The sequence below is a fragment of the Microcebus murinus genome, chromosome X (genome assembly GCF_040939455.1).
Source record: "Microcebus murinus isolate Inina chromosome X, M.murinus_Inina_mat1.0, whole genome shotgun sequence".
NCBI classification, from domain to species: Eukaryota; Metazoa; Chordata; class Mammalia; order Primates; family Cheirogaleidae; genus Microcebus; species Microcebus murinus.
Genome location: NC_134136.1, coordinates 120,439,913 through 120,461,013, shown reverse-complemented (window position 1 = coordinate 120,461,013; position 21,101 = coordinate 120,439,913). Strand labels below are relative to the sequence as shown.

The 21,101-nt window shown below is 39.1% G+C and overlaps 1 protein-coding gene and 1 pseudogene across 1 annotated transcript in view; one reads left to right on the top strand and one right to left on the bottom strand.

Moving 5' to 3' along the window:
• Positions 1 to 7,284: 7,284 nt before the first annotated feature.
• Positions 7,285 to 21,101, bottom strand: part of KRABD4 (KRAB domain containing 4) — a 34,978-nt gene continuing 21,161 nt past the window's right edge. The window contains exon 6 of the mRNA XM_075999670.1: positions 7,285 to 7,641. Within this exon, the coding sequence (XP_075855785.1) occupies positions 7,412 to 7,641 (230 nt within the window). The 3' untranslated portion in view covers positions 7,285 to 7,411. The remainder of the gene's footprint in view (positions 7,642 to 21,101) is intronic.
• LOC105871245 (elongation factor 1-alpha 1 pseudogene) lies at positions 13,661 to 15,255 on the top strand (annotated as a pseudogene).

Genomic DNA, 21,101 nt, shown 5'->3' with positions numbered 1-21,101 from the left:
TTGGATTTCTCAGAGCTTCTTGACTCTATAGCTTAATCTTTTTCACTGGTTTTTGAAAAATTTTAACCATTGTCTCAAATATTATTCCTGCTCCAATCTTTCTCTCTTCTTCTGGGACCCAAGTTCTATGTGCTTTACCTTTTGGCCATGTCCCAAATGCCTCTCACTATCTGTGTTATTTGCATTTTTTACCCCCCTCTGTGGAACAAGTCTATTGACTTGTCTTCAAATTCATGAATCTGTCTTTTAATGTTGGGAGTCGACTACCTCTCACCACCCCACCCAACAGAGAGACAGAGACACCGAGGATGCAAACACTCAAGAGGAGTTTATTTTCTGGCTAGCCAGGGTCCAAGCCTTGAGCACCAACGCAGTGGCCACTCTGGTAGGCAAGGACCCCGACCGGGGTTGCAGCGTGCCTTTTATCCCTATGGTGCATACGCTATGCAGTGGCTGATCACGCGTGGATCATGCATTGACCTTTAACATGATTGGTTGGCTGGTAGCCCCACTATACAGGGGTTCGAACAATGCAAAGTTGGCGCAAACAAGCAAGCAAGCAACGGTTTCCATGGCAAGCAAGCAACAGTTTCCAGAAGCCGGATGTTAGTTCCGGCTTCACTGGGGTGTGGGCCTTGCAGGTATGCAATGTCTCGACCCCTCACATTATTGTGTCCAATCTGCTGTTAAACCCATTCAGTAAGTTCCTGGCTATTGTATTTTTTTCAGTTGTAACATACATAATTCATCCATTTTTAGAGATTCCAAATGTCTTGAAATCCTCCATATTTTCACCCATTTTGATTTATTGCTGTTATATTAATGGTAATTCAAAGTGTTTTCTGCCAATTCCAGTATCAAAAATCATCAAAGTTTTCTGTATTTGTTTTCTATTGTTGCCAAAACAAACTGCCACAGATTTAGTGGCTTAAAACAACACCCATTTCTTCTTCTGATACAAAGTCCAGATGGGCTTAGCTGAGTTCTGTCTCACAAGGTGGGAATCAAGGTGTAAGCAGAGCTAGGCTCTCATCTGGAGGCTGAATCTGCTTCTAAGATCATTCAGGTTTGGGCTGAATTCTTTTGATTGCAGAACTGAAGCCCCCGTTTTCTACCTTGTTGTCATCCAGGGGCTGCTCTCAGATCCTGGAGGTCACTCACAGTCCCTTGCCATGAGCCTTCTCTATATCAGTAAGAAAGAATCTGCCTTATGTCGAATTCTTTCTATACTTCAAATCTGTGACTCTTTTGCCACCCAACTGGAGAAAACTCTGTTTAAAGGGCTCATGTGAAAAGATTAGGCCCACTCAGGTAATATCCCTTTGACCATTTAAAGTAACATAATCACAGAAGTGATATTTTATCATATTCATAGGTTCCACCAACAAAAGAATTATACAAAGGGTGGAAGGAATTGTACAAGGAAGAAGTTCCTTGAAGGTTATTCTTAAAATTCCACCTACCACAACTGTCATTCACTTTCTGTCTTAACAGCTGCATTTCTCTGCCTTTTCTTACATCTAGTAAAGTTTTATTTTGTGTATTAAAAAACTTTGTGTTAAAAAACTAGAGGCTGAGAGAGTTTGTCTAGCAGCTGGACATGAAATCAGCCTTTATGTATGCAGGAATTCTGTGTAATTTTGTCATGAGATATGGATGTTCTGAGAGACCTAGCATGTCAGAAGAGGCCTGAATTTGAGAGAAGATTCCATGAATAAGAGAGGATGGTGGAAATCATGACCCTCATCATTAAGTGTGAGCATGAGATCCAAGTGAGCCAGCCACACCTCACCAAACATGGGAAGGGACAATCATGACCTAGTGGAACAAGGACATCAATAATCCAGGGAACAGGCTCCTTCCTGCACTGCTGTGAATATGCCTAAATTTCAAGAATTCCCAGGTGAAGGAGGAGTGTTTGAGTGTGACTTATAGAAAGTTGGACTTTGAAATTGACTTTATGTTTATTCCAAAGTAGAATAAATGGAGTTTCATTTGTTTGGCAAGTTTAAGTCAGTTAGGTAGAAGTTAATAAGGTGTGCATATTTAAAATTCACAGAGATCAATTTCTTAAAGTGCCATTAGTCTTTCGAGGGATTTTGGACTAAAAACACATGCAGTTTCTAAAATTGTCCATTTCTCTTTTGAGAAGAATATTTTTCGGGCTTTAAAAACTTTTATTTTAATTTTCAAAAGCTAACTTGCCTAACAAATAAGATTTTAATGCCACAGAAAATAAATTTATAACTATCCTCTTGCCTCCAGCAGGGAATCTTCTATTATGTTGATTGAGAAAATCTCTGAGTCACTTTGCTCTTGGAAATATTTATTTTATTTCAGAGCATTTTCCTCTTCTTAATCAATCTCATTAATATCAAATTTCAAAAAATGCTTTTATATCCTTGACCGAAAATGATATATGAAGAAAACACAACACTGAAAAAGATCATTTAACCATCATTGTCATGATCCTCTATTTTTGAGTTATTTCAAAGCAAAGCGTAGAAAATAACTTATGCTTCTCCTTGAGTAAATCAACAGAAAACAATGTCCAAAATATTAGGGAACCGCCATCTGTATAATGGAATATCATTGACTATTAAAATGTTCATGTTATCCCTAAGTAAAAATGTGGTTTTAATATAGCATGCATTTATGACTTCAGTTCAGAAATGTATTTATGTATCTCTAAAATCTGACCATAAAGCTATATATGAAAATGTTAAAAAAAAACAAAAAAAACTAGAGGCTGGAGTTGGCTGGGCTTGCCTTTTCCTTTAAATATAAGAGGTAAGGTAAGGGATTTATCACTTTAAACCAACCAGGGCTGGTTTGCAGTGTTATTAAAACTCGTCCCTTGCTCATCACTGTTCATCATGTATCTCCCTCCTGCACTTTTGCTTGAGAGCCTGTTGGGTCTGTCTCCTCAGACCTGAAAGACAGCTTGAGAGTTGGTTCTCCCTTTTATAGATTTTCAGATGAGCTCTTTAGCCTCCTTCCTTATGATTGTGGCAGCCCCCTTCTTTTATTATTGGGGCTGTTTCCAAAGGTGAGACAGCCTTTCTGGTCTAGTCCTCTCAACTCCCATACCATTACAAACTCAGCAAACGTCCTGTGGACAAAACTAGTCACATACTTGGAGCTCTTCTAGTTTCTAAGTCAGCCCTCTATAACTTCCAAAGTTCTTCTGGATCTCTTTCCCCTTGTAAAGTCTATCAGTCTGGGCCAAGCCCTACCCTCAGCTTACACTGAAGAGTCAGCAAATGCCACAGATAATAGACAGCAATTGTTAGCCAACCTAGAAAAAGCACTTTACTTTCTGGAACTTTAATTCATCTAGACCTCATTGTTTCCACAGCTCTGCAATATCTTTAAAATATTTTTTTTCAGCTTATACTTTCTACCCCCCTAATTGTTGCAGCATGATTGCTAGCTGACAAGACCAACTACAATATACATGGAAATGGAAATCTGCTCATTATTTTATTAAACATTTAAATCTAAGATGAAAAATGAGAAGATATTAAATAACAACATAGGATGTTCCAGCCTCAATTCCAAGTTTTCACCTCTCTTCTATTGGGTGAGGTGTGGAGGGACAAAGAACACTGTAGAAGAACACACAGATTGGCTTCACAAAGGAATGTGAACCATGGAATGTTGAACTAGAGTAAGTGACGAATGCTTGCTATACTGCTTGTTCTCTATAAGTTTTCAGTAAACAAACTCCTTATGATTTTGTTCATTTATCTGTAAAATATCAGGCATGTGTGGCTAGAAGAGGTGAGACTGCCATTATCTTTCCTCTTAATAGTGTTGCCATGAGAATCAGAAGAATTTACCAATGTAATGTTTTAATAAAATGCAAAGGCTTTACTTACATAAAGAATCAATATTAAAACAATGCATCTTAAGAACTGGTGACAAGGACTAGGGAAAAATGAGCAAAAGAGAAAATGAATATCCAATAGCAATCACCAGGATCAGAATAAAATGTGCTTTGTCTTTGGTTTCTGGAGGTTTGTGTTTGCATCAGAATTTGTTCTTATTATCCATGGGACCTTGAGTTACTCACCATAGTGCTTTCTCATCTGTAAAATCTGGTAGTTTATAACTCAGGTCACAGGATTTGGTGAGGATAAAGTAAAAAAGCAAGTATGAAGATGTTTTAATTCTCATTAGAAAATCACTATACAAGTTAAAATCACAAGATATCAGCTCACAAAGGTGTACAATATATTCTTTTAACAATGAGATCAGACAGCCACGTGGACAATAGAGAATATGTGTAGCTACATCAAAGTGGCATGATCTCTGCAGAAAAGAAAGTAGAGCCTATTTATTGAAAATAGGGCTGGATAGAAAAATGTGTGCAGAGAAATAAAAATCAGAAAATTATGCAAAAGACATTTTAAATAATCATTATTGGTAGTTTCTGGAAATTTGAGACTATGATCAGAGGAATTTAAAAATCATTAATTCCAATGTCCACTTATAACCACTACTAATAGTAGGGTGTGTTTTCTTCATAGCTTTTATTCTGTGTATGTATTAATATCTCTCTACATGAAATCAACAATAAAGTACACATAAATGTAACATATATGTATATAATTTTTTACTAATCAAAAATTTGCCTATAGTCACAAGCCAGAGACCCTGAAATCATAATAGTGCATATCCTTCTTATATATGTTATTTTATAACACAGATCATAAAGTATAGTATGATAATCTTTAGTTTACCATGAACATTTTCCAAAATTCTTAAAATATGATTACATTATTGGCAGCATATTATTCCAACCTATGACTACGTCAAGCTATTCAATCACCTATCACTGGATATTCAAGTTGCTTATAATTTTTATTTCAATTAATACTGCTCTTATAATATCTTCCTTGGAAATACTGAACCTATTGCCCCACCATAATTACTTCTTAAGAGACAATATAGTAATAAATTGTGACCACTGTTCTAAGAAAGGTATCCCAGAAGAGTTTAGCTTTTCTCCAAATGTTTGTACTTTTGCACTGATAACAGGTAAAATGCATATGCAAAGTCTCCTGTATGGGTTCCTTTTGTTTGGGGATCTTGCTGGCTCATCCTCTCTCAAACTAATCTATTTAGGGATTATCTATTTACAGATTAATCTGGGAGACTGGCCTAGCAAGGATTAACATTTTTCCTGTGTCATCCTGCTTACAAATATATTTATACTTTCAAAAGCTTTATATCTATTCTGCAGAGAATATGTATATAATTTATAATTGAATGTTTGATTATAACCTCTGTGATCTTTTGTATGATGTCATATCTGTAACATAATTTAGCTCATAATATAGTATCTAGGAAAATTGGGTTCTCCAACTTATCAAATTGATAGCATCTCCTGAACTAAGTGCTCTGATATAAAATGCTACTTCTTTCTAAAGGCTTTCCAATATTTGCTGTATTCATGGTTTTGACCCTTCATAAATTCTTTAATGTACAAGGTATTAAAACTCATGGGCACTGGGCATGGTGGCTTGCACCTGTAATCCCAGCATTCTGGGAGGCCAAGGTGGGAGGATCACTTGGGGCCATAAGTTTGAGACCAGCCTGGGCAACATAGCAACACCCTGTCTCTACAAAAAATTAAAAAATTAGCCAGGCATGATGGTGTGTGTCTGGTCCCAGCTATTCATACTTGGCAGGCTGACGAGGGAAGGTTGCTCGAGCCCAGGAGTTCGAGGCTACAGTGAGCTATGATCACACCACTGTACTCCAGCCTGGGTGAAAGAGTGAAACTTTGTCTCAAAAATATATATAAAAATAAAAAACTCATGGGTAAAGAATTTATCACATTTATTGCATGCTTTGAATATTGTAACTTTGTGTTTTAAATCTAATGAAGGCTAAATGATATCTGAAGCCTTTCTGATGTATCTTAGATTACATGATTACTCTCAATGAATTCCTTTGCTGCATCATATAACAATGCACACAATGTCCTTTATCCATTGTTCCAAGATCACCAGTGGCTGCCTAAAACTGTAGATAGTACTGAATCTGATTGTTGTCAGTTGGAACTCATGTCTATCCATGTCTTCCATCCACAAATTTAACGCCTTTTCCACTTTAAGTAATTTTCATGTGCTGTAGCCATAACTTTTGCAATTTGAGGTGTGACAGCACAAAATTTCTTTTTTGTTCTTTACAATTTCATGGATATAAGACTCATTCTTACCATAGATCTTAGAATCCTCAGCATACAACTTTTCTTTTAAGTCAAAGAACTTTCACATTTTCACTTTAAGTAGTACTTTATGGCTTCTCTTTGGAATATCCAAATAGCCAGCATCACTACTGTTATGCTTTGGGGCCATTATAAGTAAGATAAGGGTGATTTGAATATAAGCACTGTAATTCCTTGACAGTTGGTCTGACAACTGAGATGACTACTAAGTGACTAACAGGCAGGCAAGGCATACAACATGGATATGCTAGACAAAGAGATGATCCACATCCCAGGCAGAATAGAGCATGGTGATGTGACATTTCATAACAATACTCAGAATGGTATGTAATTTAAACCTTAGGAATTATTTCTGTGATTTTCAATTTAATATTTTTGGATTATGGGTAACTTGAAACCATGGAAAGGGAAACTCCAGGTAAGGGAGCACTACTGTATAAATAATGGATATACACATCCAACTTGAAGGTTTATCGTAGGCTTTAGGTTTCACCTCCTAAACTTCTCTGATGTTTAATGAGAGATGTCTTCCCACTGTGAAGGCTTTTCCAGTCTCTGCATTCATAGGCTTTCTCTACTGTATGAGTTCTGTAGTGTACAATAAGACTTGATTTCACACTGCAAGATTTTCCACATTCATTACATTCATAAGGTTTCTCCCCTGTATGACTCTTCTGATGTTTTATGAGAGTTAACTTCCTGATGAAGGCTTTCTCACAGTCACAGCATTTATAGGGTCTCTCTCCTGTATGAATTCTCTGATGCTTAATGAGCAGTGCCTTCTGGATAAAGGTTTTCCCACATTCACTGCACTCATAGGGCTTCTCCCCCGTATGAGTTCTCTGGTGAGCTATGAGGGTTGACTTCTGGCTGAAGGCTTTTGCACATTCACAGCATTCATAAGGCTTCTCTCCAGTGTGAATTCTCTGATGTACAATAAGGTTTGCTCTCTGGATAAACACTTTTCCACATTCAGCACATTCATTGAGTTTCTCCCCACTCTGAATTCTCTGACTTTTATCAAGGGCTCGATTATGGTGGAGGGCTTTTCTTTGTTGATTAGGGTCAAAAATTTTCTCTGCAGGCTGAGCTTTATCAAGATTAGAATGGAAGCATAATTTCCAATATGCCTTACATCCATCCTCTTTCTTTTTTACATAGCTTCTATTTTGACTAAGAATGTTTAAATTTATGTTTTAAACACCTTCCCCATGAGTAATATTTAGGGAGTCTTTGTCTTATAGAAACAAAGTCTGTGCTCAGATAAATGATTTTTCTACATGTTCTACATTCTTGACCACTTTCATCTTTCAGTGTTTCCTTGTCTATGAATGCAGCTTGCCACAGAGGTTTGTCTTGGCTTTCCTTGTAGTAATCTATCTGCTCATCAACTTGCCAGACTTCTAGAAAAAAAAATACAACAAATCATCAAACTTATTATTAAGTTTTTCTACTGTAATGTTATGGGATAACATTAAACTCCAAATGCCCTAGGATAAGCTCTTATCAACATGACTTGAGTTGATGTAGATGAACCCTCCCCATACCCCAAGCTGAAAAACAAGAAAATAGATTTATTAGGTATCAACAATGAAAAGGGAATTTAAAGTGAGGAGGGGAACAAAAAGCAAAAAACAAAAACATTTATTCAAGAAAACTAGTAAATCTTACTAAGAACAGCCAGGTCTGTGGTGGTTCACTCAGCATTATTCTTGCCCCCATCCACCCACCACCTCCCCAACTCCATGAAAACTGGCAGCTTCATAGCTACCCAAAGGGGCTGGCCTGTTTTGAAGCCTTATCTATCCCCAGAATGTTGTTGCTATTTGACCTAACTTGGAGTTCAGATCCAAGGAAAAAAAAAGGACATTTTATAACTCAAATCCACATGAGGAAATAAAGAACATCAATAAAGGTAACATGTAAGAAAGTGTTATAACAGCAGACCTGATCTTTAGAAGGGCCTGTTCACAGAATAACCTCCTGGCTAAAGTCTGGGAACTTGGCTTGTGGAATATTCCCTATGTTGATACGACTATTTTGCCTGCCTAGAGCACTGAACACCTGTTTTTCTTCTAGGGCTCTGGATACCTGAACACTAGAGGGTGATGATTTTTCTGGCACAATGTGCCTATTTTTAGTGGGTTGACTTGAAATCTCCCATAGACAAAGTAAAATGGCTTTAAAAAAGGCTTGCCTTCCCCACTTGGACTTGAAATGCAGCTGTCTAAACCTGCACTATCTTGGCTTTGCATGAGAAAGGAACAAACATCCCTGTAGGGATTTCTCTCCTACCAGGTGCCCAGCAATACTGGTGACAGTGATCCCATATCTGGGCATACAGGGAAATGTCAGAACACGTAAGATAAGGAGGTGGGGAATCTTATAAGCTGACATGGAGAAAACAATTGATACCAAGTACCAAGAATCAGAATAGCCTTAGAGTTCTCAAAAGAAACACTGAGAATTAGAAGGCAATGGAGCAATGATTTAAAAACTCTAAGGGAGAGAAATTTCCATCCTAGAACTCTACCCCAAGCCAAATTCTCCATCTATGATGAGTTGAACACTTTTAGACATCTAAAATCTCAAAAAATGTATCTCCCATGGACCTACATGCCTTCTTAGGAAAATATTTGAAGAATATGCTCCAAGGAAATAAAGGAGGTGACATGGCATAAAGAAAACACAGAACCCATCGATGCAGAAAGCAAAGGGAATCCCCATAATGATAGTGAAGTGTGATGGCAGGATGGCAGCTGTGCAAGAAGGAATGAGGTTAACCCACTTGGATGGGAGATGGTTAGATGGTTCCAGCCAAGCTCAGGGATATGACATGGATGGAACCCTTGATAGCTCTGGAAACACTCAGAGTCACTCTAGAGTCTAGATAACTGGTGATAAGCACATGGAGAAAGAAGTAAAGAAACAAAACAATTATTAAGCAAATGAAACACAAAGTTTTCAGGAAAGATAATTTAACTGTAGATTAGTATGTGGCTTAGCTGTGTATAGCATTTATGCAGTTGGCCCTCTGTATCTACCAGGTTCCCATCTGCAGATTTAACCAACCATGGATGGAAACCTGTAGATACAGAGGGCCAACTATACTATGCCACTTTATAGTAGGAACTTGAGCACCCTGAGATTTTGGTATCCACGGGGGTCCTGGAACCAATCCCCTGCAGATGCAGAGGGCCAACTATATTGCAAACAATATTGTATTGTCATATTGTAAACAATAGCACTGATGGAAACCAAATTTATGGTATAATCATATTGGGACTACAAGGGAACAAGAAGTCTGTGTGCATATATGTGCCTTTCAGTGGGTGGCAGAAACAGTGAGATGAGCTCAATCTTAATCTTCCATAGCAAAACACCATAAATAACTTTTGTAAAATGTATGCAAGTTACAAAGAACAGTAATACCAAAAATACCTGTGTATCCACCACCCATTAAAAACAAATTATAGTTATCTATGAAGTTCTCCATGTGTCCATTTCATTTTCATTAAGATAATCACTATGCTGAATTTTATGTTTATCATGCCCTTCACTTTCTTCATAGTTTTACCACATTTATTTTTTGTTTTAGACTTCAGGTATGACCTACTTAAATAAAAATGGGACTCTGTTTTAATCAAAAGAGAATATTACCTTAGGTTGGTAAATCTGAAATCTCAGATGAAACAACTGTCTTAAAAAATAACCAGAACTAGCCGGGCGCGGTGGCTCACGCCTGTAATCCTAGCACTCTGGGAGGCTGAGGCGGGCGGATTGCTCGAGGTCAGGAGTTCGAAACCAGCCTGAGCAAGAGCGAGACCCCGTCTCTACTATAAATAGAAAGAAACTAATTGGCCAACTAATATATATATAAAACTAGCCGGGCATGGTGGCGCATGCCTGTAGTCCCAGCCCCTCAGGAGGCTGAGGCAGCAGGATCGCTTGAGCCCAGGAGTTTGAGGTTGCTGTGAGCTAGGCTGACGCCACGGCACTCACTCTAGCCTGGGCAACAAGCGAGACTCTGTCTCAAAAAAAAAAAAAAAATAACCAGAACTGCATAGGAGGTGGAACAAGAGGACCAAACAGAAACCTAGCAGTTGTCCCTCTGCACAAACACCAAATTCAGCCACTATCACATGAGGAAGAACCTTCAGAAGAACCAAAAATCAGGTGAGCAATCACAGTACCTGGTTTTAACATTCTATCAAGCAAAGAGGGGGCCGAAAAGTCAATTTTGCATTGCCAACACCACCACTCCCCCACCCTCCAGCAGTGCTGCACCAGCATGCCAAGTGGAGAGAGAGATGTGCTCCTGGGAGAAAGAGTGAAGTAATTGTGGGACTTTGCATTGGAACTTTGTAAGATTCAGCCTCCTTATGAACTTGTACTTCAGTCTGTCTATTAGGTCTTATACTTGTTTGAGACACTAAATCTCCTCTCTCAAAGAATAGAATTTTTGCATTTAAAAAATATTTGAATTATCAGTTTGGCTATAATTTTATAGCAACCTGCAATGTTGCTTCATGACAAGTGTCTTATGATGAACAATTCATGACTTCGTGCTCTTTAAGCTTTCACTAAAATTTAATGTTACTAAAAATAAGAATTCTAGGCCAGGCGCTGTGGCTCACGCCTATAATCCTAGCTCTCTGAGAGGCTGAGGCGGGCGGATCGTGTGAGCTCAGGAGTTCGAGACCAACCTGAGCAAGAGCGAGACCCCGTCTCTACTATAAATAGAAAGAAATTAATTGGCCAACTAATATATATAGAAAAAATTAGCCGGGCATGGTGGTCCATGCCTGTAGTCCCAGCTACTCGGGAGGCTGAGGCAGAAGGATTGCTTGAGCCCAGGAGTTTGAGGTTGCTGTGAGCTAGGCTGACGCCACGGCACTCACTCTAGCCTGGGCAACAAAGTGAGACTCTGTCTTAAAAAAAAAAAAGAATTCTAGTCAATGCATGTAATTCTATATATAAGGTGTAAACTAAAAAAAAAAATATTAAACAGAATGTGTTCCTATTAAAATATATATGTAACTTTGTCTAATTCAGGGGTTAAAGGTTGAATCAAAATAAATTCAGAAAGAAAATAAAAACAAAATTCAACTTGTGACTAAGAGAAAGAAATAAAAAGGCAATGAATATAGAAATATATTTTTTGGTAAGAAAGGTTAAACAGAAAGAATAGTGTAACGAAAGGATCTTGCATGGAATTTTTTGTCCTAAAATGACTGGTTATTTAGGAAAAGGGAACGTTAGGACAAAACAGAAAGTTTTTAGGCATGTTTTTATAGATATTGTATGGTATGTGCAGATTGGGATAAAGTTTATAAAAGGGAATTTATTAAGGAATTTTGTTGGCCATAAAAATTTTTTTTGGCTAAAACAAAGATTTTTTTGTAGATATTAGTTTACTCTTAATGAAATGACATGATGTACTTATTTTGATTCTATAACATGTTCCCTTTTTAATTAAAAAGTATCACACTGCAGAAGGTTTTTCTTTAATTTTGGTAACTGACCTAAAAGAAGTAAAGATTTTATGCTTTATCAGATAATGAATGCCTGGGCTCTCTTTGTTAGGTTTTGACTAATTAAAAAAACTAGATTTTAAAAGGGTTAAAGTTTACACACATATAACTTACTTTATCACCCTTAGAATCTTTTGATGACTATTTCTCTTAAATAAATGACCTTTATTCTATAGTGGTTTGTGATTATATTTGAACAAATGTTTTAAGCCTTTGATATCTGACAAACTCTCTAAACCTTAAATTCTAAATCCAGCCTTTTGACCTTAAACTATTTTTTTAAACTATATTTTTACATATTAAGGTCACTGAAAGTCTCAGACAGACATTAGATTTATTTGGTGTGTCAAAACCATCCAGGGAACATTGTCAAATATGAAATGGTGTTTAACTTTCTTTGGGCTATACTTGTATAAGTATGTTATTAACCACTTTGGTATCGTGGTCACTGGCTGCAAAACCTTGCCCACAGCCGGCACTCATAGTCCCCACAATAGTTTGTGCTGTGCACTGACAACGAATCCGTTTTGCTCTTGTGTGATAAGGAAAGCTTGAAAGCACTGAAAGCTTGTTTTACTTTACAGACAGCTTTACTTGTAATGTAAATCAGAATAGGTAACATATACATATATGTTTTCATTACGTTATTTTTAAATATTCACAATTTTATTTTGATAAATGAAAAATTAGAAAAGTCATATCATGGCTGTCAGCTAAAGTCGCTGTGCGCATTCATCTGTGACTATCAACTATAGTCGAGGCTCGGCTGTGCGTGTTCATCTGTGGCTATCTACTATAGTCGACGCTGGTACCGAAGTGGTTAATATATGCTCCAGTATTGTAAAATATTGACATGTCTTGGTGTGTGTTGTCAGTAATAATTATGGTTATTATGTCAATTTCTGTATGTCACAAAAATAACCAATTTGGTTTGTCAATTATCTATAACCATGGCTAGTCCATGTTTTATCATCTTTAGAAAATTATTATTTTACTTTGATTCATCTCAGAAAGTGGTTCTTTCTGGCTAAGTCCAAAGTTGGCTTCTTCAAGTAAAGTCATGGAAAGGACTGACAAATCCACTTGAATACTGGTTTCTGATAACTTCGGAGATGATGTACCACTGGACTAAAAAATAAAACAAACTTCCAGGACTTTAATTAGAAAACTGATATGACCATGAGTATAGCTAACTCAACCTCATGAGAAAGAACTAATTTTTCACAAAAAGACTCCAGAGTCCTGACAAATTTTAAGTAAATAGCAAGTTTACCTGATCTCTGGGACCTAGAACCATGGAATCTGCCAAAGTCCTGTTCAAATATCCTCCCTGTAGGCCCAGGGACTATTGCAGAAGAGGGGTCATATGAGACTGTAAGGGGTGATTCCAAGGGATGAAATTAGTTTAGACCCTCGAGATCAAGGAGGAGCATACAGAAGCCTAAAGGAATACTAACTGACATGCTTTGTCTTTTCATGCCACATGCTGAAAATATCCGTCCCAATCATAAAATTCTTTTCCTGCTTCCTACAGACTTAGAACTTCCTGAATATAATTTTTCTTACTTATGGATTTATACAAAAGGAGATATAATGAGCAATTTATCAGCCACCTTAGTATAAATTACTAAAGAGACTAAAATATTGTGACACAATAAAATTATCTAAATTCCCTTGGTTTAAATGTTAATGATGCTCATATTTGTTACAAGTGTACCACTAAACCCAAGTAGTAGCTCAACATTAAAGATAAATTAGTTCTGTAGCCTTGCCTTTGACATTTTGGACTTTACTCTTATGTCATCTAGAAGGTTTTAAAATGTTGATGAGTGCCTGCCTATCTCCAGTCTTATTTGGCCTAAAATATTTAATTGGCTCTAAGCCCCCTTTCAGCTCTTCAGTCCACTTGGCCACAAGGGTCCCAATGACAGACTGGATGGACCACCCTGGCAATGGATGGGACAAAACAAGAGTTTGGACATAGATGCTGCCTCTGACAGATCTTGGCCAAAAACGGGGAATTGTGAACTAAAATAAAATCTTAAGCTTTTTTTGCAACGGGTTTGCTGCCAGAACACCAGTGCTATGAAAACCACCCATAAAAGGCAAAATGGGGAAGAAAAAGACTCACATCAACATCTTTGTCATTGGACATGTAGATTCAGGCAAGTCTACCACTACTGGCCATCTGATCTACAAATGTGGTGGGATCTACAAAAGAACCATCAAAAATTTTGAGAAGGAGGCCACTGAAATGGGAAAGGGCTCCTTCAAGTACACCTGGGTTTTGGATAAACTGAAAGCTGAGCGTGAGCGTGGTATCAACATTGATATCTCCCTGTGGGAATTTGAGACCAGCAAATATTATGTGACTATTAGTGATGCCCCAGGACACAGAGACTTTATCAAAAACATGATTACAGGCACATCTCAGGCTGACTGTGCTGTCCTAATTGTTGCTGCTGGTGTTGGTGAATTTGAAGCTGGTATCTCAAAGAATGGGCAGACCCGTGACCATGCCCTTCTGGCTTACACACTAGGTGTGAAACAGCTAATTGTTGGTGTTAACAAAATGGATTCCACTGAGCCACCCTACATCATGAAGAGATATGAGGAAATTGTTAAAGCAGTCAGCACTTACATTAAGAAAATTGGCTATAACCCTGACACAGTAGCATTTGTGCCAATTTCTGGTTGGATGGTGACAACATGTTGGAGCCAAGTGCTAGCATGCCTTGGTTCAAGAGATGGAAAGTGATCGGTAAAGATGGCAACACCAGTGGAACCACACTGCTTGAAGCTCTGGATTGCATCTTGCCACCAACTCATCCAACTGACATGCCCTTGCATCTGCTTCTCTAGGATGTCTACAAAATTGGTGGTATTGGTACTGTCCCTGTGGGCCGAGTGGTGACTGGTGTTCTCAAACCCGGCATGGTGGTCGCCTTTGCTCCAGTCAATGTTACAACTGAAGTAAAGTCTGTTGAAATGCACCATGAAGCTTTGAGCAAAGCTCTTCCAGGGAACGATGTAGGCTTCAACATCAAGAATGTGTCTGTCAAAGATGTTCGTTGTGCCAACATTGCTGGTGACAGCAAAAATGACCCACCAATGGAAACAGCTGGCTTCACTGTTCAGGTAATTATCCTGAACCATTCAGGCTACACTCTTATACTGGATTGTCATACAGCTCACATTGCCTGCAAGTTTGCTGAGCTGAAGGAAAAGATTGATTGCTGCTCTGGAAAGAAGCTGGAAGATGGCCCTAAATTCTTGAAATTTGGTGATGCTGCCATCATTGATATGGTTCCTGGCAAGCCCATGTATGTTGAGAGCTTCTCAGACTATCCCTCTCTGGGTCATTTTGCTGTTTGTCATATAAGACAGACAGTTGCTCTGGGTGTCATCAAAACAATGGACAAGAAGGCTTCTGGAGGTGGCAATGCCACCAGATCTGCCCAGAAAGCTCAGAAGGCTAAATGAATATTATCCCTAATATCTGCCACCCCACTCTTAATTAGTGGTGGAAGAATGGTCTCAGAACTGTTTGTTTCAATCGGCCATTTAACTTTAATAGTAAAAGATTGGTTGTTAATAACAATGCATCATAAAATCTTCAGAAGGAAAGGAGAATGTTTTGTGGACCATTTTTGTTTCTGTCTGTGTGGCAATTTTAAGTTACTAGTTTTTAAAATCAGTACTTTTTAATGGAAACAACTTGACCAAAAATCTGTCACAGAATTTTGAGACCCATTAAAATAAAGTTTAATGAGAAAAAAAAATCTTAAGACTCACCTCCCACTGGCTAACTGAATGGACCCCCTCTTGGCCAAAGGAATATCCTAAAACTAAATTGCCTGCCAGGAGGAAGGTCAGACATACCTCATCATGCTCTCCTCCTTTCTTGGGAACATCCTTTGTAACCATTAACAGGCCTAAGGTTATGCAAGACAAACCTGTAGGTCCTTAATTTATCCTTAATTTAAGCAACAAATATATGTCAGGGTGCTTATCTCCGATAAACACCTCCTTATGTTAAAACATTCCATGCCTTTAGACAAAGCTTCATGTCTTTAGCCAATTACAAGCCAAAGAATTTTTAAACCCACCTATAACCTGTAACCCACCCCCCAACGCCCGCTTGAAGATGGCCTACCTTTTGGGGCCAAACCAATGTATGTCTCCCATGTATTGATTTATGACTTTACCTGTAACCCCTATCTCCCTGAAACGCACAAAACCAAACCGTAACCCAGCCACAGGGAGTCCACTTGCTCAAGGCTTCTTGGGCGTGGCTCTGGGTCATGGTCCTCAAATTTAGCTCAGAATAAATCTCTTTAAAATTATTTTACAGAGTTTGGCTTTTTTTCCATTAACAAGATTGGCAGGGCCGGACGTGGGGCTCAGAGAACACTCAGGATTCCCGAAGGAGTAGCCCGAACTCGGCACCAGGTATGGACATTCTCAGCTTTTGGCCCTCCAACTCCGGGCTTATCCTTCAGCAGAACTGGTAAGTCCTCCTGAGCTCCGGACCTCCCATTTTGGGTTGATGGTCTTGGTTAACTCTGAGCTGTTTCTTTTCCTAGGAACTGTTGTTTGGGATCCTAATTTAGATTTGGAGGTGCATTCTAAAGTGTCTTCTCCATTGTCCTTTTATCCTAAAATTAACCTCAATTGGCTTTTCTAAACAAATCCTTTAAAAATTAGGAAAGACAAAGAGAATGACCACATTTGGCACTGCAATTGGTTTGTGGCACCTCTACTTCCAAGTATTTTTGTAAATGAAAAGATTCAAAGGCAAGCCAGGTTTCCTGGGGCTCCAGGTTTTCTAGGGCTCCAGCTGGTTATAGCTAATTCTTGTGCATAAGCTTTTACAAAAGGGCAAATTACATCAAGGAAAATTCAGAGCTCAAATGGTTGGCCTACCACTATACAGTTAAAATGTCTCAAGCTATTTCTCTTTTCTGGCTACTCTAAAACCTGCTAACTTTTTCTACTGATGTTCAGATAACTCATTGTTTATGGTATTTATAATTGAAAGGCTGGAGATCCTGCAGCCAGTTCTAGCTAAAATGCAAACACTGAAAACTCATTTTGAACTGAAGAAAAAGAAAGGGTAAAGAGGTTTTTCAAGAAATCAAACTACCATGGAAACGGCGAAACTGCTTTACCCAAAAATTTTGATCCACAGGCCTATTTAGGTTACCTATCAGGGCAGCTAAAGTTTGCCATGTGAACAAGTTCCAGTTTTGTCAGAAGACATTTGGATCCAGCTATATTTTACAGACTGGTGTTACCATCTGATGCCTAGAGTTCTAGGGTAAAATCTATTAGAACTGTGTGTGTGTGAGTTTATATGTTTAGGTATGCTTTATGTATGTCCATGTATTACAGGTTTGTGTTTACATGGTGCAGGATTGGCTTAAAAATGAGAGCGCTCATAAATTAAACCCAAATGGTTCATGTGAATTTAGTAATCTTTGGTAAATAAGTTGGGTTATTATTAAAAAATAAAAAGGTGAAAGAAAGTTATGAACTGGGAAAAATGGTGGAGTAAAGGTAACCCCCAGGATTCCTGCTCCCAGAGAGGGAGACACAGATCTTGGTCTCCTACACGCGAGTGGGTCTCCCCCCTACAAGGACAGCATCGAGAATCTGCAAAGGTTCATCACAGGACTCTCAAAATAGGAAAAAACAAGGTGATCGGGAGATAAGATAGTGTTCTCTGGAGAGTGCAAAACAAACAATAGGGCTCGTGGGAGGGTGCTGGCCCACTGGGCCATGGGGTGAAGTGGGATCAGACCCACAGGAGAACTCCTTGCTTCCCCATCGACCTCCACACCCACCCAGCCAGGGACCTGTCTGAAATTGGTGCAAAATCGCGGCAGGAGAAGAGGGTGCTGGATAGGACGGTCATTAGTAGAAATTCCCTGGAGCCCTATGCTAGGACAGCTCCAAGACGGGAGGAAACTGAACTGAGCTGATAGGGGAGGCAGTTAAATGTCTTGCCTCTGGTAACGAGCGGGGCCAGCCCTATAGAGCTGTTCACTAAGTCGGGGGCTCTAAGCTGGAACTGCCTCAGGCAAATAAGACTGCACAGGGCGGGTCAGTAAGAGCAAGAACTGTGGCTGAACTGGCAGTAGGGAAGGCGGCATAGAGGAGGCCACGGGGTGTCCTGATGACCCAGACCCCAATCCGGCACCTGCCACCTCCTAAACAGTCGCCCCCAGTGCTGGTGCCCTGCGAGTGGGCAAGTGTCGCCATTGAGGGGGTCCACAGCCCAGCCGCGGCAATGTGATAAGGCGGGGAGGGCAGGTCACCTCCCCCCCAGCCTAGAGACTCTCCTGACAAATTCCGCCCCTACACAATCTGCGATTAGCTCGCCAGGCCTGGCTCGATCAACCAACTACTGAGAAAACTAATGCCAACGGGAGCCACAGCCACTGGGGTGCTGGGGTGCAGGGCAGACAGGGTAGCCACTTCCTCCCCCAGCCCGCATCTCTCCTGCCGAAAGTGGTAGGCTCCATCCCTAGAGGCGGGGTGAGACAAGAAAACCCACTCTCCCTCAGATCTAGGGAGAATCCACTGGGCCCGTGCACAGTGCTTAAGTGCACGGTATAAAAGAATTTGCTTCCCAGAACAGTTTAGGTCACCCAGTTGATCAAAACGCTGGGGCTGGATCTCCTCCCCCAGTCAGTGACTTGGCGAGGAACAAATCCTCCACAAGTAACCCCTCCCATCAGGGGTACCTTCCAAGTGTGGTGGAAGAGCTCCCCCCAGTGGCTGTTCAAGAAACTACAGAAGAGACGCCCGGGCACCATCAGCTCATCTGGATGGGGAGGGCTCAGCGAAAGATTTCTGGAACTTCAAAAAATCAAACCAAAAACTCTCCCTCTAGAAGATACACCAGTTTTCAAGAATTGGAGAATGAACAAACCCAAAACACTAAAATAACAGAAGAAGAATACCAAAATTGGATTGTAAGAAAGCTCAATGATATGCAAGAAAAAATGGACAACCAACACAAAGACACCACAAAGAAGATTCAGGACGTGGAACAAAGATTCACTAAGGAAATTGAGATCTTAAAGAAAAATCAATCCGATCTCCTGGAAATGAAGAATTTATTCAAGGAAATACAAAACATAGTAGAAAGCCTCAAAAATACGTTGGACCAAACAGAAGAAAGAATCTCAGAGCTTGAAGATAACACTTTCCAATTAAATAAATCGGTCACAGAAATAGAGCAAAGAAACAAGAGAAAAGAGCAAAGTCTACAAGAGATGTGGGATTACGTGAAGAAACCTAATGTGAGGGTCATAGGGTTACCAGAGTGGGAAGAAGGAAACACTCAAGGGTTGGACAAGCTATTTGAAGATACAATAGAGGAAAATTTCCCAGGCGTTACTAAAAATCTCCAGATACAAGTTCAAGAAGCTCAAAGGACCCCTGGGAGATTCAATGCAAACAGGAAGACGTCACAACATGCAGTCATCAGACTGACCAAAGTATCAATTAAAGAGGCCCTTCTACGAGCTGTAAGATGAAAGAAGCAAGTTACGTACAAAGGAAAACTGATCAGGATAACGCCAAATTTCTCAACTGAAACACTCCAAGCAAGGAGAGACTGGGGCCCCATTCTCAATCTTTTGAAACAAAATAACGCCCAGCCTAAAATCTTGTACCCTGCAAAACTAAGCTTTATATATGAAGGAGAAAGTAAGACATTCTCAGATAAGCAAAGTCTGAGGGAATTCACCAAGACATGACAAGCCCTACAAGAAGTACTCAAAACAGTGTTATGCATGGAACAGCATAAAAAAACCTCACGAACATAAAAACACCCAAAACCTAAAGATTAAAGGCCATATATCATAATGGCTCAAGAGAGAAATCAAAGCAACAATGTCCAACCCAACAGAATGAACAGTAAACTGCCTCATCTATCAGTTCTCTCAATAAATGTGAATGGCTTAAACTCCTCACTCAAGAGACATAGGCTGGCTGAATGGATAAGAAAATACAAGCCAAGTATCTGCTGTCTCGGGAAACACATCTAACCCCCAAGGATGCATATAGACTAAAAGTAAAGGGGTGGAGATCAGTATTTCAAGCAAGCGGAAGCCAAAAGAAGGCTGGTGTGGCGGTTCTGATCTCAGACGATTTAGTTTTTAAACCAACAAAAGTAGTGAAAGACAAAAATGGTCATTATATAATGGTGAAGGGTACAATTCAACAAGAAGATATAACAATTTTAAATATATATGCACCCAACTTAGGTGCACCCAGATTCATAAAGCAAACCTTACTGGATCTAAGCAAATTGATTAACAGCAACTCCACAATAACCAGAGATTTCAACACCCCACTGCTTGCACAGGACAGATCCTCCAAACAGAAAATCAATAAAGAAATAATGGACTCAAACAAAACTCTAGAACAATTGGTCTGTTTGACATTTACAGGACATTCTATCCAAAATCCACTGAATATATGTTCTTCTCATCAGCTCACGGGACATTCTCTAAGATTGACCATATCCTAGGACACAAAGCAAGCCTCAAGAAATTAAAAAAAAATAGAAATCATACCATGTATCTTCTCCAATCACAGTGGAATAAAAGTAGAAATCAACCCTAACAGAAAGTCACATTTCTACACAAAAAAGTGGAAATTAAACAACCTCCTACTAAATGATTACTTCGTAAATGAAGAAATGAAGATGGAAATAAAAAATTCTTTGAACAAAATGACAATGGAAAGACAAGCTATCAAATCCTCTGGGACACAGCTAAAGCAGTTCTGAGAGGAAAGTTTATCTCCATAAATGCCTATAACCAAAAGTCAAAAAGATCACAAATAGAAAATTTAATAAAATGACTCAAAGAGCTGGAAACAGAAGAACAGACCAACCCCAAACCCAGCAGAAGTGAAATTAACAAGATCAAATCAGAACTAAACGAAATTGACAACAGGGAAGCTATACAGAAGATTAATAAAACAAAAAGTTGGTTCTTTGAAAAAATAAACAAAATTGACACGCCTTTAGCTAGGCTAACGAAAAGCAGAAAAGAGAAATCTCTAATTTCTCTAAGTTCTCTAAGAAATCTCTCTAAGTTCTCCATCAGGAACAAAAAAGGAGATATCATAACTGATCCCAAGGAGATATAAGATATAATTTATGAATACTATAAAAACCTTTATGCACACAAACTGGAAAATGTGGAGGAAATGGACAAATTTCTAGAAACACACATCCTCCCTAGGCTCAACCAGGAAGAAATAGAATTCCTGAACAGACCAATATCAAGAGCCGAAATAGAAAAAGC